Genomic DNA, 15,643 nt, shown 5'->3' on the forward strand with positions numbered 1-15,643 from the left:
ACAAGACAAACTTACGGGCATCCTTGAAGAGAGTGGGCCAATAGAAACCTGATTGCAACACCTTGTGCGCAGTTCTATCTCCCGCATGGTGTCCTCCCTAAGCCTCGGAGTGACACTTTTGTAGGATCTGTCCCTGTTCATGTTCAGGTACACAACGTCTAATAACACCATCTACTACTTCCTTATAAAGGTGAGGATCATCCCAAAAGTAATGTCTCAAATCAAAGAATAATTTCTTCTTTTGCTGGTAAGTGAAACTAGGTGGTATATATTTGGCAACGATATAATTTGCATAATCAGCATACCACGGTGTACTACGTGAAGTATTGATGACATTCATTTGCTCATCAGGAAAGTATCATCAATAGGTTGTGGGTCATCAAGAACATTCTCCAACCTAGACAAGTTATCTGATACGGGGTTCTCAGCACCCTTCCTATCGACAACATGCAAATCAAATTCTTGTAGCAAGAGAACTCATCTGATAAGTCTAGGTTTAGCGTCTTTCTTTTCCATGAGGTACTTAATAGTAGCGTGATCAGTGTGAATAGTGACTTTGGAGTCAAATATGTAAGATCTGAACTTTTCACATGCAGACACGACTACTAAAATTCCTTTTCAGTAGTAGTATAGTTTCTTTGGGCACTGTCTATAGTTTTACTAGCATAGTGAATAACATTCAACTTCTTATCAAGTCTTTGTCCTAGGACAGTGTCAACAGCATAATCACTAGCATCACACATGATTTCAAAAGGTAAGTTCCAATCAGGTGGTTGAACAATAGGCGCAGTTATCAAGGCCTTTTTAAGTCTTTCGAAGGCTTCCTCACAATCATCGTCAAAAACAAAAGGAATATCCTTTTGCAAGAGATTGGTAAGAGGCCTAGAAATCTTAGAAAAGTCCTTAATGGACCTTCTATAGAAACCAACATGACCAAGGAAACTTCTTATACCTTTGATATCTGTGGGGCATGGCATTTTCTCGATGGCATCAACCTGAGCCTTATCGACTTCAATACCTCTTTCAAAAACTTTATGTCCTAAGACACTGCCTTCATTAACCATAAAGTGGCACTTCTCCCAATTCAAGACAAGATTGGTATCTTTACATCTCTGCAAGACTCGATCAAGGTTGCTGAGGCAATCATGAAAAGAAGACCCGTAAACGGAGAAGTCATCCATGAAAACCTCAACAATCTTTTCACAAAAGTCAGAGAATATAGCCATCATACATCTTTGAAAGGTAGCAGGTGCATTACATAAGCCAAAAGGCATACGTCTGTAAGCAAAGGTACCGAAAGGGCAGGTGAAAGTGGTTTTCTCCTGATCATATTGTGCAACAGGTATTTGGGAGAAACCAGAATAACCATCTAGAAAGCAGAAGTGTGTGTGTTTAGACAGTCTTTCAAGCATTTGGTCAATAAAAGGCAAAGGGTAATGATCTTTCCTAGTGGCTTTATTCAATTTCCTAAAATCGATCACCATCCTATAGCCAGTAATAATCCTCTGTGGGATCAATTCATCCTTATCATTTGGGCAACAGTAATACCTCCCTTCTTAGGGATGCAATGCACCGGACTCACCCAATCACTATGAGCAACATGATAGATAATACCTGCTTCCAGGAGCTTTAGTATTTCTTTTCTTACTACCTCTTTCATCTTAGGATTTAATCTCCATTGATGATCAGCAACTGGGTTGGAATCAGGATCGGTTTTAATCTTGTGCTGGCATAGAGTGGGACTAATGCCCTTAAGATCATCAAGAGTATATCCAATAGCAGCACGATTCTTCCTGAGAGTTTTTAATAACTTCTTTTCTTCATGCTCTGAAAGGCTAGCACTAATTATAACAGGATATATCTCTTTTTCATCGAGATAAGCATACTTAAGAGTATATGGTAACTGCTTCAGCTCAAACACAGGATCACCCTTTGGTGGGGGTGGATCTCCAAGCAGTTCAACATGCAAATTATTCTTAAGGATAGGATGTTGTTCAAAGATAACTCTATCTATCTCATTCCTTTCATCCATATGCATATCATTTTCATGCTCAAGCAAGTATTGCTCTAAAGGATCAGTAGGAGGCACAACAAAATAAGCTAGGGCAATAATTTCATCCTTACTAGGCAATTCTTTTTCATGGGGTTGTCTACCAAACTTGGAGAAATTGAACTCATGTGACATACCTTCAAAGCCAACAGTGACAGTTTGCTTCTCACAGTCAATATGAGCATTGACAATATTGAGGAAAGGTCTGCCAAATATGATGGGACAAAAGCTATCTTGTGTGGGATCAAGAACGAGAACATCAGCAGGATACTTCGTTTTACCACACAAGACTTCAACATCCCTAACAATTCCCAAAGGGCAGATAGTATCTCTATTGGCAAGCTGAATAGTGACATCAATAGGTTCCATCTCAACAGGTGCAATATCGTCTTTAATTTCATCATATAAGGGTTGAGGTATTGCATTAACACTAGCACCCATGTCACATAAACCATGATAACAATAATCTCCTATCTTAACAGAAACAACATGCGTGCCAACAAGAGGCTTATGTTTGTCTCTAGCATGAGGTTTAGCAATTCTAGCAGCATCTTCACAGAAGTGAATATCATGTCCCTCAAAATCGTCGGACAGGAGATCTTTGATAATAGCAATGCTAGGTTCAACTCTAATTTGCTCAGGGGGTGTAGGTGTTCTAATGTAGCCCCTACTATCACTGTTGAAACTTTAGAATGATCCTTTATCCTAACAGGGAAAGGTGGTTTCTCAATGTAAGCAATGGGAACAACAGGATCATTATAAGCGATGACTTTCTATTCAACTGGATTGGGTTTAACTACATTGTATTCTAAGGGAGGATGATATCTAAACCACTTCTCTTTAGGGAGATCAATATGAGCAGCAAAGGATTCACACAATGAAGCTACTATCTCACAGTCAAGTCCATATTTAACGCTAAAATCACAAAAAGTATTTGTTTCAACAAAGGATTTAACGCTATCAAACTTGAGATTCATACCTGACTCCTTACCTTCATCAAACTCCCAATCTTCAGAGTTGCATTTAATTCTTTCCAATAAATTCCATCTGAAGTCAATATCTCTCTTCATAAAAGAACCGGTACAAGAAGTGTCAAGCATGGTGCGATCATCATGAGAAAGCCGAGCATAGAAGTTCTGAATGATAATTTCTCTTGAGAGCTCATGGTTGGGGCATGAATATAACATTGATTTAAGCATCCCCAAGATTGAGCGATGATTTCTATGTCACGAGGCCAAAAATTATAAATATAATTCCGATCACGATGTACTAGATGCATAGGATAAAACTTTTGATGAAATTCCAATTTCAACCGGTTGTAGTTCCATGATCCAGTATCATCACATAGCCTATACCATGTCAATGCTTTATCCCTCAAATATAAGGGAAAGACCTTCTTCTTGACCTCATCCTCGGGCAAACCTGCAAGCTTAAATAAACCACAAACTTCATCTACATAGATTAGATGCAAGTCGGGATGTGATCTTCCATCTCTTGTAAAAGGATTAGCCAGTAGTTTATCAAGCATACCCGAAGGAAATTCATAGCAAATATTTTCAGTAGGTGCAGAAGGTTGAGGAGCAACTCCTTGCGCTTCCGTTCGAGGTGAAGATACCCCGAAAAAGCTTCTCAAAGGATTAGTTTGCATAGTGACAAGTGACAATAAATTTCAGCACACTATATAAATGCTTCCTTACCAAATTCCACTTACCAAAGGCGCTTCACTCGCCGACAACGGCGCCAGAAAAGAGTCTTGATGACCCACAAGTGTAGGGGATCTATCGTAGTCCTTTCGATAAGTAAGAGTGTCGAACCCAACGAGGAGCAGAAGGATCTGACAAGTGGTTTTCAACAAGGTATTCTCTGCAAGCACTGAAATTATCGGTAACAGATAGTTGTGCGATAAGATGATTCGTAGCAAGTAACAAGTAGCAATAGTAACAAAGGTGCAGCAAAGTGGGCCAATCCCTTCTGTAGCAAGGGACAAGCCTGGACGAACTCTTATTGGAGGTAAAGCGCTCCCGAGGACACATGGGAATTTCTGTCAAGCTAGTTTTCATCATGTTCATATGATTCGCGTTCGCTATTTTGATAGTTTGATATGTGGGTGGACCGTTGCTTGGATGCTGCCCTTACTTGGACAAACCTCCCACTTATGATTAACCCCTCTCGCAAGCATCCGCAACTACGAAAGAAGAATTAAGACAAAGTCTAACCATAGCATTAAACTAGTGGATCCAAATCAAGCCCTTACGAAGCAACACATAAACTAGGGTTTAAGCTTCTGTCACTCTAGCAACCCATCATCTACTTACTAGTTCCCAATGCCTTCCTCTAGGCCCAAATAATGGTGAAGTGTTATGTAGTCGACGTTCACATAACACCACTAGAGGAAAAACAACATACAACGCATCAAAATATCGAACGAATACCAAATTCACATGACTACTTATAGCATGACTTATCCCATGTCCTCAGGAACAAAAGTAACTACTCACAAAGCATAATAATATTCATGACCAGAGAGGTCTTGAATAGCATCAAGGATCTGAACATATAATCTTCCACCGAGTAATCCAACTAGCATGAACTACAAAGAGTAATTAACACTACTAGCAACCTTACAAGTACCAATCGGAGTCGCGAGATGGAGATTGGTTACAAGAGATGAACTAGGGTTTGGAGATGAGATGGTGCTGATGAAGATGTTGATGCTGATGAGTCCCCTCCGATGAGAGGAGTGTTGGTGATGACGATGGCGATGATTTCCCCCTCCGGGAGGGAAGTTTCCCCGGCAGGATGGCTCTGCTGGAGCTCTAGATTGGTTCTGCTCAAGTTCCGCCTCGTGGCGGCGGCGATTCCTCCCGAAAGCCTCCTCTTAATTTTTTCTGGAATGAAACCCTCCTTATAGCAAAAGAGGGGAGCCAGAGGGCCAACAGGGAACCCACAAGCCCCCTAGGCGCGGCCACGGGGGTAGGCCGCGCCTAGCAGGATTGTGGCCTCCTGGTGGCTCCCCTCTGGTACTTCTTCCGCCCAGTATTTGTTATAATTTCCAAAATAATTCCTCGTTGATTTTCACGGCTTTTGGAGTTGCGCAGAATAGGTATCTCAAACTTGCTCCCTTTTCAGGCCAGAATTCCAGCTGCCGGCATTCTCCCTCTTCATGTAAACCTTGCAAAATAAGAGAGAAAAGGCATAAGTATTGTACCGTGAAGTGTAATAACAGCCCATAAAGGGATAAATATCAACATAAAAGCATGATGCAAAATGGACGTATCATGCCACTATTGGGAAATGTCGGATGGGAAACAAAAAATTTCCTACACACACACAAGACCTATCATGGTGATGATCATCTATGAGAGGGGAGATCGGATCCACATACCCTTGTAGATCGCTAAGCGAGAAGCGTTAGGAAACGCGGTTGATGTAGTCGTATGTCTTCGCAATCCGTATCGGAAGCGTCCCACGAACTCTATCTAGATCTAGTATCTAATAGACGACACCTCCGCATTCAGCACACCACATTTTGATGACGATCTCCGCCTTCTTGATCTAGAAAGGGAGACGAAGAGGTTGCTGAATTGTTCAGCAACACGACGTCATGGCGGTGATGGTGGTGGAGCTACTCCAGCAGGGCTTCGCTGAGCCGTTCTGAACTAGCTACGGGGTGTCACGAAGTGGTGGAGGGAGAGAGGGCTGCACTATGGCTTGGGGTGCCAAAAAGCCTCACAAACCTCCACTATATATAGGTGGAAAAAAGGGGGCTTGCCTTGCCTCCTACTCAAAGTAGGAGGGTTCGGCCGAGCCAACGAGAGGAGTCCTCCTCCAATTCGGTTTGGTGGAGGACTCCCTTCCCACTTGTCCACCTCCATCCTTTTTTCCTTTCCCTTTTCTTTTTGCCTTTAGCCGAAATAGCTTATTGGGCTAGCCTCACTAGCCCACTAAGGGCTGGCGCGCCACCCATAGGCCTATTAGGTCCTCTCCCGGGTGAGTGGCCTCTCCCGGTAAAACCTCAGAACACATTCGTCACTTCCCATACTTTACCGGTAATGCCCGAAATCTTTTCGGAAGCCAAATGCAACATTCCTATATATCAACCTTCATTTCTGGACCATTCCGGAAACCCTCGTGATGTCCGGGATCTCATCCGGGACTCCGAACAACATTTGGTTACCAACATAAATAATTCAACTATACCGAAACATAACCGAACCTTAAGTGTCCACACCATGAGGGTTCGAGAACTATGTAGACATGACCGAGACGCTCTCCGGTCAATATCCAATAGCGGGACCTGGATGCCCATATTGGATCCCACATATTCTACGAAGATCTTATCTGTTGAACCTCTATGTCAAGGATTCAGTTAATCCCGTATAATATTCCATTTGTCCTTCGGTATGTTACTTGCCCGAGATTCGATCGTCGGTATCTCTATACCTATTTCAATCTCGTTACCGGCAAGTCTCTTTACTTGTTACGTAATACAAGATCCCGTGGCTAACTCTTTAGTCACATTGCTTGCAAGGCTTGTTTGTGATGTTGTATTACCGAGTGGGCCCCGAGATACCTCTCCATCACACGGAGTTACAAATCCGAGTCTTGATCCATGCTAACTTAACAGACACCTTCGGGGATACCTGTAGAACACCTTTATAGTCATCCAGTCACATTGCAACATTTGATACACACAAGTTATTCCTCCGGTGTCAGTGAGTTACATGATCTCATGGTCATAGGAACGTATACTTGACATGCAGAAAACAATAGCAACAAAATACCACGATCACATGCTACATTTATAGTTTGGGTCTTGTCCATCACATCATTCTCCCAATGATGTGATCCCGTTATCAACTGACAACACTTGTCCATGGCCAGGAAACCTTAACCATCTTTGATCAACGAGCTAGTCAACTAAAGGCTCACTAGGGACATTGTTTCGTCTATATATCCACACATGCATTTATGTTTTCATTCAATACAATTATAGCATGGATAGTAAACGATTATCTCGAAAAAAAATAATCATAACTATTTTATTATTGCCTCTAGGGCATATTTCCAACAGCTATATCCCACAAAAACGAGTTTTTGCGAAACGACAAATAACGAGTTTTTGCGATGTCTCGATGGCCATGCAAAGGGTCCATGCAACATAAAAAATTGACCCGGGACCCCAAAACAATGTGTTATAGCCCACGAAACTGGCCACAAACGACAAAACAGAAGCTTTTGTGACGTCTCTATAGCCGTGCACAGGACTCATGGAGCATCAAATCGACCCGGAACCCCAAAATAGTGCGTTATAGCCCACGAAACTGGCCAGAAATGACCGCGTTTTGGCGACATCTCGATAGACGTGCCCATGGTTCATGAAGCATAAAAAATTGACACAAGACCCCAAAACATTGCGCTATAACCCACGAAACTGGCCAAAAACGCCAAAAAGAAAGAGTTTTTGTAACGTCTCGATAGCCGTACACAGGGTTCATGGAGCATCAAAAATCAATGCGGGACCCGAGAACAGTGCGTTATAGCCATGAAACTGGCCTGAAATGACAAAAACAACGAGTTTTTGTGACGTATTGATAAACGTGCAAAGGGTTCATGGGCCATTAACAATCGACCAGGTACCCCAAAACAGTGCGCTATAGCCGAGGAAATTGGCCCAAAATGACAAAAACATCAAATTTTTGCGACGTCAAGATAGCCATGCACATGGTTCATGGAGCATCAAAAATACGCTCGGGACCCCAAAAAAGTGTGCTATAGCCCACGAAACTAGCCCGAAACGACAAAAACACCAAGTTTTTGCGACTTCTCGATAGGCATGCACAGGGTCCCTGGAGCATCCAAAATTAACCCAGGACCCCAATACAGTGCGCTATATCCCATTAAAGTGGGGAGAAACGCCAAAAAGAACGAGCTTTTGCGACATTTTGATAGTCGTGCACAAGGTTCATGGAGCATCAAAAATCGACCCGGAACCCAAAAACAATGCGTTATAGCCCACGAAAATAGCCCGAAATGACAAAAACAGCGAGTTTTAGCGACTTCTCAGTAGCCGTGCACAGGTTCATGCAACATCAAAAACGACCCAGGACCCCAAAACAGTGCACTCCAGCCCACGAAACTGGCTCGAAGTGACAATAACAACGAGTTTTTGCGACATCTCGATAGCCATGTACTGGGTTCATGGAGCATTAAAAATTGATATGGGACCCCAAAACAGTGCGTTATAGCCCACGAAACTGGCCTGAAATGGCGAAAACAACGAGTTTTTGCGACGTCTCTATAGCCGTGCACAGGGTTCATGTAGCATCAAAAATCGATCCAGGACCCCAAAACAGTGCGCAGTCCATGAAACTAGCCAGAAACGGCAAAAAAGAATGAGTTTTTGCGACGTCTCGATAGTCGTGCGCACGGTCCATGGAGCATCAAAAATCAACTCGGGACCCCAAAACAGTGCGCTATATCCGACGAAACTGGCGAGAAACGCCAAAAGGAACGAGTTTTTTTTACATCTTGATAGCCATGCACAGGGTTCATGGAGCATCAAAAATCGACCCAGAACACCAAAACAGCGTGTTATAGCCCACGAAAATGGCCCGAAAAGAAAAACAATGAGTTTTTGTGACGTCTCGATAGCCGTCCATAGGGTTCATGGAGCATGAAAAATTGACCCGTGAGCCCAAAAGAGTGCGCTATAGCCCACGAAACTAGCCCAAATCGACAAAAACAACAAGTTTTAGCAACGCCTCGATAGCCGTGCACATGGTTCATGGAGAATCAAAAATCAACCCGGGAGCCCAAAACAGTGTGTTATAGACCACGATAGCCGTGCGCAGGGTTCTTGGAGCATCAAAAATCGACCCGGGACTCCAAAACAGTGCGCTATAACCCACGGAACTCGCTCGAAACGACAAAAACAATGAGTTTTGCCACATTTCGTTAGCCGTGCACACGGTTCATGGAGCATAAAAAATCGACTAGTGACCACAAAACAGGGCGTCATAACCCGCAAAACTAGCCCGAAACGACAAAACCAATGAGTTTTTGCGACGTCTTGTTAGCCATGCACACGGTTCATGGAGCACCAAAAATCGACCCGGGACCAAAAAATAGGATGTTATAGCCCACGAATCTGGCGTGAAACGACGAAAACAATGAGATTTTGCGACGCCTCGATAGCCATGCACAGGGTCCATGGAGTATTAAAAATCCTCCCGGGATCACAAAACAGTGCGCTATAGTCTATGAAACTGTGCGAAATGACAAAAACATCGAGCTTTTGCGACATCTCAATAGCCATGCACATAGTTCTTGGAGCATCATAAATACGCCCGGGACCCCAAAATAGTGAGCTATAGCCCACGAAACTGGCATGAAACGGCAAAAACAACATGTTCTTGTGACGTCTCGATAGCCATGCACATGGTTCATGAAGCATCAAAAATCGACCCAGGACCCCAAAATAATGCGCTATAGCCCACGAAACTGGCCCGAAATGACAAAACAACAAGCTTTTGCGAAATCTTGATAGTCGTGCATAGGGTTCATCGAGCTTCAAAAATCGACCCGGGACCCAAAACAATGCGCTATAGCCCACGAAACTAGCCCGACACGACAAAACTACGAGTTTTTGTGACATCTTGATAGTCGTTCACAGGGTTCATGGAGCATAAAGAATCGACCCGGTATCACAAAACAATGCGCTATAGCCCACGAAACTGGCCTGAAACGACAAAAACAACGAGTTTTTGCGACGTCTCGATAGCCGTGCACCTGGTTCATGGAGCACAAAAAATCGACCGGGGCCCCGAAATAGTGTGCTATAGCCCACGAAACTATCCCGAAACGACAAAAACAACGAGTTTTAGCGACGTCTCAATAGTCGCGCACAAGGTTCATGGAGCATAAAAAACGACCCGGGACCCCAAAGCCCACAAAACTGGTTAGAAACGACCAAAGCAAAGAATTTTTGCGACGTCACGTTAGCCGTGCATAGGGTTCAAGGAGCATAAAAAATCGACCCGGCCCCCCAAAACAATGCGCCATAGCCCACGAAACTGGCCAGAAACGACAAAAAGAACGAGTTTTTGCGACGTCTCAATAGCCGTGCACAGGGTTCATGGAGCATCAAAAATTGACCCGAGAACCCAAAACACTGCGCTATAGCCCACAAACTGGCCCGATACGACAAAACCAACGAGTTTTAGCAATGTCTCAATAGCCATGCATAGGGTTCATGGAGCATCAAAAAGCGACCCGAGACTAGAGAACAATGCCCTATGACCCACAAAATTGGCCCGAAATGACAAAAACATGGAGTTTTTGTGACATCTTGATAGCCGTGCACAGGGTTCATGGAGCATAAAAAATTGACATGCGACCCGAAAACAGTGTGCTATAGCCCACAAAACTGGCCGAAACGGCAAAACAACGAGTTTTTGTGACATATCAATAGCCGTGCATAGGTTCCATCATGTTGGGGAACGTTGTGTAGGAAACAAAAAAATCCTACGCACACACAATTTATCCATGGTAATGATCATCTACGAGAGGGGAGAGTGAATCTACATACCCTTGTAGATCGCTAAGCGGAAGCGTATATAACACGGTTGATGTTGTGGACATCTGCACGATCCAAATCGAAGCCCGCACTACGAGAAATATGTCAACTAACGACCTTCTAGCAGTGACGCTCGCAGAAATGGTCGTAAATCTACGACCATTTGAGGCCAATTGGTCGTAAGCTGTCCGGAGGGGTTATAACCCCCAAAACTAACGACTTTTTCATCAGAAAGGTCATAACTTCCTTACTGGAAATGGTCGTAAAGCGGATAGCCCTGGTTCGCTGCCTAATTTGTTGCTAATTACGACCAATATAGATGGTAATAGCTGTGACAAGGTGCCACATCATCAGTCTTGCCTACGTGTTATGTCCATGTGTCAATTTTTGCCCTAGTTTGTGAAGCAACCTACTATTTTTTCATTCCAAAAATTCTTGAATAATTCTCATAAATACTTTGGATCATATATTCCTCAAATATGTGAAAACCCTTCATTCCATAGTTCGGAAATAATTCAGCAATATTCATTTTCCTATTTTGTTCATAATAGCACTTTGTGAAGGAAGTGCTATTTCTATTTTTTGATTGCCCTCAAAATTTTTGGGCACTCTTGACTATCCAAATCATTGCCTCGTGAAAACTTTCGTATCCATTTGCATAGTAAATCTTTCTCAGCAAATTTCCGTAGTTTGTGTTCAACTAACAGCTTTGTGAAGGAAGTACTAGCTAGGAATATCGTGATGAGTTGAATTTTTTCCACATCTTCTATATTCCAAAACCATAGCTCTCCACAAAATTTTAGGCCCATCTAACAATCCATGTGAGCTCATCATCCAATCTTTGTTTCTAGTAATATTTTCAGTTTGTGAAGCAACTACATTTAATATTGCATTATAGTTGATGAAAATTTACCATGGAATGAAACTGACTATATAACCTCACTCCACCAAATTTTAGCTCATTTAATTCAGCCAGTTTCCCTCAATATTTTTCCAATACTCTATTCAGTAGAGAGCATTGTGAAGGAACTACAATTTTTGTTTATCCAAATTTTATGAAATTTTTACAGTGCCTTAATGTGCCCAAATTATCATCCTCCAAATTTTCGCTCAATCCAATCATCTATGTGAGCCCAGTTTCAATTACCATTTTTTGTCCAGATTGACACATTGTGAAGGAAGTGTCACTTTGGCATGTCCAAATGGTATAATTGTTTTACACTACCTTCATATGCCCAAATTAACATCATACACCAAATTTCACCTCAATCTATTCATTCATTTGATCCCAGCTTCAATATCCATATTTCTGCACAGTGTAGTACTTTGCAAAGCAAGTGCCACCTAGGTTCATCCATTTGATCTAAAACTTTGCCAAGAGAGTCTCCTTAGTAGATGATCATGATCAGCCAAAATTTAGGCCCATTGTCTATGTGCATTACCCGCACCGCTAATTAGACACTTGGCTGGTAATTCATGTTTGAGATTAGTTCAGTCTCCACGTGAGATTCTTCTATTGTATTCTTCTTACTAACACCTACCAAGGGATTGCCCAACCCACCAGACATGCCTATTCCACCTAGAACGTGTGGCAACGCAACGGTCAGGCGGTGACCATGCGGCTGGCATGCAAGTACACGCGCTCTGGAGTTGGGACCCTCGACCACCATCCAAACATCAACGTCAAGCCACCACACCATGTATTTATGATAAGATAGATACTTATGTACCTATAAATGATTTTTCGAAAAAATAAAGAGCAAACTATAATGCGACTGTAGTTCAAATTTAACCCGATTCCAACAGAATCGACATAAATTTGACTTTTCCATGAGAGGTGTATAAAAGCTTTTAACACCCAACCATTTTGTCAATTGTACATTAAATATGGCCAAGTATTCAGAAAATTGGTTTGGTCCAATTTTACAACAAATATATGGCATGTCATTCATGAAAAAACTCATTTTTGGCACTCGAGAAATGGAAAATGAATTTTCCGTCGAAAGAAAATGAAAACTTCCTTAATCAATATTGTTTGCCATTCAAATATGCACCCTTATGCACAATATTATATCATTTGAACAAACTATGCCATGAATATGTCCATAAGATTGATCATTTGGCTTGAAACCCATGAATCTTCACAGATGATAGCATTCGTGCCATGGATAGATGACATGTCAACCATCCGTCCATCCATGCACCCATCCATTTGTTCATCCATCCGTCCATCCAACCCACCCCACCAAACCCCACCAAACCCAACCCCTCATGTCCATCTCTCTCTCTCCACTCTCTCTGGAACCCTAACCTCCCATCGCATTCCTCCTCCCGACGACACCCAACCCTCCCCTCGATCCCCATCTCCCTCCCTCAGATCTCGATCCGCCGCCGCCTCCGGATCCACGACGATGAAGAGCACCCAAACCCCGCTCCATCGTCTTTGTAACCCTCTGCTCGCCCTCCTCTTCCTCGCAGCAACAGCAGCAGCATCCCAGATTGCCATGGCGGCCGAGTCCGAGCAGGCGACCGCGGCGCAGGAGGCGGTCGTGCACATCGTCTATGTCGACTGCCTTGAGGACGCCGACCCCGAGGAGTTCCACATCTGCACCCTCTCCCCCGTCCTTGGCAGGTATCGCACCGTCCAAATCGAGATGGATCCACTGCCGCTTGGCCCGGACCTGCCTGTGCCCCCCTGGCGCCTGCCTGTAGCATATAGGTCTTTGGCGCCTTTTTTCGATTGCATAATTTGCTGATCTAGGGGTGAATTTTGGCAGCAAGGAGAAGGCTATGGATGAGGTGCTCTACCACTACAATCACGCCGCCAACTGCTTCTCTGCGAAGCTCACTGCCGAGCAGGTCAAGAACCTCAAGAGTGAGTGCCCCCTTCCTTCTACTTTGTGGAGTTCCAGTTATGCTTGCCTCCGCTCTAATGAATTCTTGGTGTGGAATTTAGTTGCACCTGCATAATTTGGAATTTGGTTGCACTGAGTCACTGGATGCCCCATCACAGGCACACAATTCCCACTGAAACCAAAGCATGCGTTCTTACACAATTGCGGAATGGAAGTTAGTTGCCGATTCATTTCATCGGACTTTGTAGTGTGAAATCCACTCCAACCAGTAAATAAATTGTTTCGGTGCTGCTCTTGGGTTACGTTATAAGATGGGGAGTGCAAGCCTCTTTGACCTGAGTAAGTCATAGAGCTATAAGCAGTTTAAAAAAAATGTTGGCTATATATAGGGGGAGGGATCCCTGCCTTGAGTGTACATTGTTTAGGTAGAAGATGAGACCTCTCCGCAATTTTTTTCATGCCGATAGCGCCCCCATAATTCGAGCATGGGTGGGAGAGTTCACCATAGTGAGCTCTAGCCACCAAATCAACGCTCAGTTCTTCACCTATAAGCAGTTAAGAAACGTGGGAGCAACCATGCATTCATCTCAGGGTAGGCATTTCACTGCAATATGCATGTCACCGGTCAAAAACTTGAAAGCAACGCATTGCAGCAAGTCCTTCAAAAAATCTTCTTAGGACATCTGTTTACATGATCAACTCCTGTGTGAAGAGACTGGGTGGATACTCTTGGTAAGATCTTCCATTCTTCACAAGACTATCCTTGTGAAATACGTACGATTTATGTTGTTCTTTTGTTGGAATACATGTGAGAATCTTCATTTCTCATGGTTATGGTGGCTTCACTTCAGTTCTGCTAACATGATATGATGAAACGCTAATGCATTTTACTGGCATACATTTATCAGTTCTTGAGACTAGTGAATTTTAGTTGTACCCCAATATTAAGTAGTACTTAACTGATAAGATTTATGTACTGGATATGATAAGTCACATGTTAGATAAGCATTGTTTTGTACATATTCATTATTCCGCTTCTATTTGTGGGATGTTCTAAACAAACTTTTCTGTGTGTTCTTGGTTTGCAGAGCAACCAGGTGTCCTTGAGGTTGTGCCGAGCCAGACTCTCCAGCTCCATGGACAGGAGGGTGGACATGCCAGCACAACGCTCACCATGGGCCTTATGTGAAAGCCTTATGGTATGGGAATGATGGTCAGATGGCCAGATGCATCTCATGGTTGTAATGTTAGAATAAAGGATGCACCCTCAGCTTATTTTGACAGGACCCAGCTCCTGAAGTGTGTAAATGTAAACGCACATGTTCTTTTTCTGCACAAATATGTTGTGGTTCCTTGCAGAATAAATAAGTAACCATCATAGATAATCATGTAAAAGTAAAATTCTTGGAATTATTGTTTTCCTGCTGTATAATTTCCTATTTATTATTTTACCGCTGATGTGAGTTAATCGTACTCTATTCCTTTTATTAAGCTACTTGAACACCTCCTCCAACGTTAGGAGCTCCTCCTCCTGTAGGATATCTGGGAGCAGGCCTACCGATGACTAGGCTAGGAGGCCGCCGGTCAGGGACGAGCGCAGTGGCTCGAGGATGGTGGTCCTCCTCTGCTTGGTCGACCTCCAAGGATGCCTTCTTCTCCGACTACCTCATCACCAGCCTGGATCCCCAACTCCGTGCAGCTGCCGCCGCCCAAGGTCCGTCCAGATTCGATTCTCATCCTTCCTCTTACGATTCTCCCCATCCATCTGTCGAGCCTCTAAGAGTTGGATGGATTTGCGATTTGTTCGTTCTGCAAGCAGCATGTGCACGACATCAATGAGGATGGCGACCTCCTCCGAGGATGACGAGGACCTCGACGGGCACGGGCAAGATCACGCAACACTATCCGCGAAGCTCCCTGCAGGTAGCACTTTCCTCTGCCTAAGCCCACTTGCTAATCTCCTTTTGTCTTAAAGCTGCTGTTGATAATGCCAATGAAAAAAATAAGATCTTTATGTAATGCAGAACTCATGACAGTGAGAATTCGCTCTCTTTTTTGCTCACAAGTGCTAAAAAATGTTGATAACTACCTGTTGGTTGTACAATGTAAATGTTGCAAATCTGGCTAGTGTGGCTATTAGGCTGAAGGAGCTATGGTACC

General features: G+C 43.4%; 1 protein-coding gene across 1 annotated transcript; it reads left to right on the forward strand.

Annotated features, from left to right (window-relative positions):
* The first annotated feature begins 13,039 nt into the window (after positions 1–13,039).
* Positions 13,040–14,701, forward strand: LOC123451088 (subtilisin-like protease SBT3.17). The gene is made up of 3 exons (XM_045128099.1): positions 13,040–13,260; positions 13,406–13,503; positions 14,572–14,701. Exons 1-3 carry the CDS (start codon positions 13,040–13,042, stop codon positions 14,670–14,672), a joined length of 420 nt encoding a protein of 139 aa, XP_044984034.1. The 3' UTR covers positions 14,673–14,701.
* The last annotated feature ends 942 nt before the right edge of the window (positions 14,702–15,643 follow it).

Source organism: Hordeum vulgare, chromosome 4H, assembly GCF_904849725.1.
Source record: "Hordeum vulgare subsp. vulgare chromosome 4H, MorexV3_pseudomolecules_assembly, whole genome shotgun sequence".
Lineage (NCBI taxonomy): Eukaryota > Viridiplantae > Streptophyta > Magnoliopsida > Poales > Poaceae > Hordeum > Hordeum vulgare.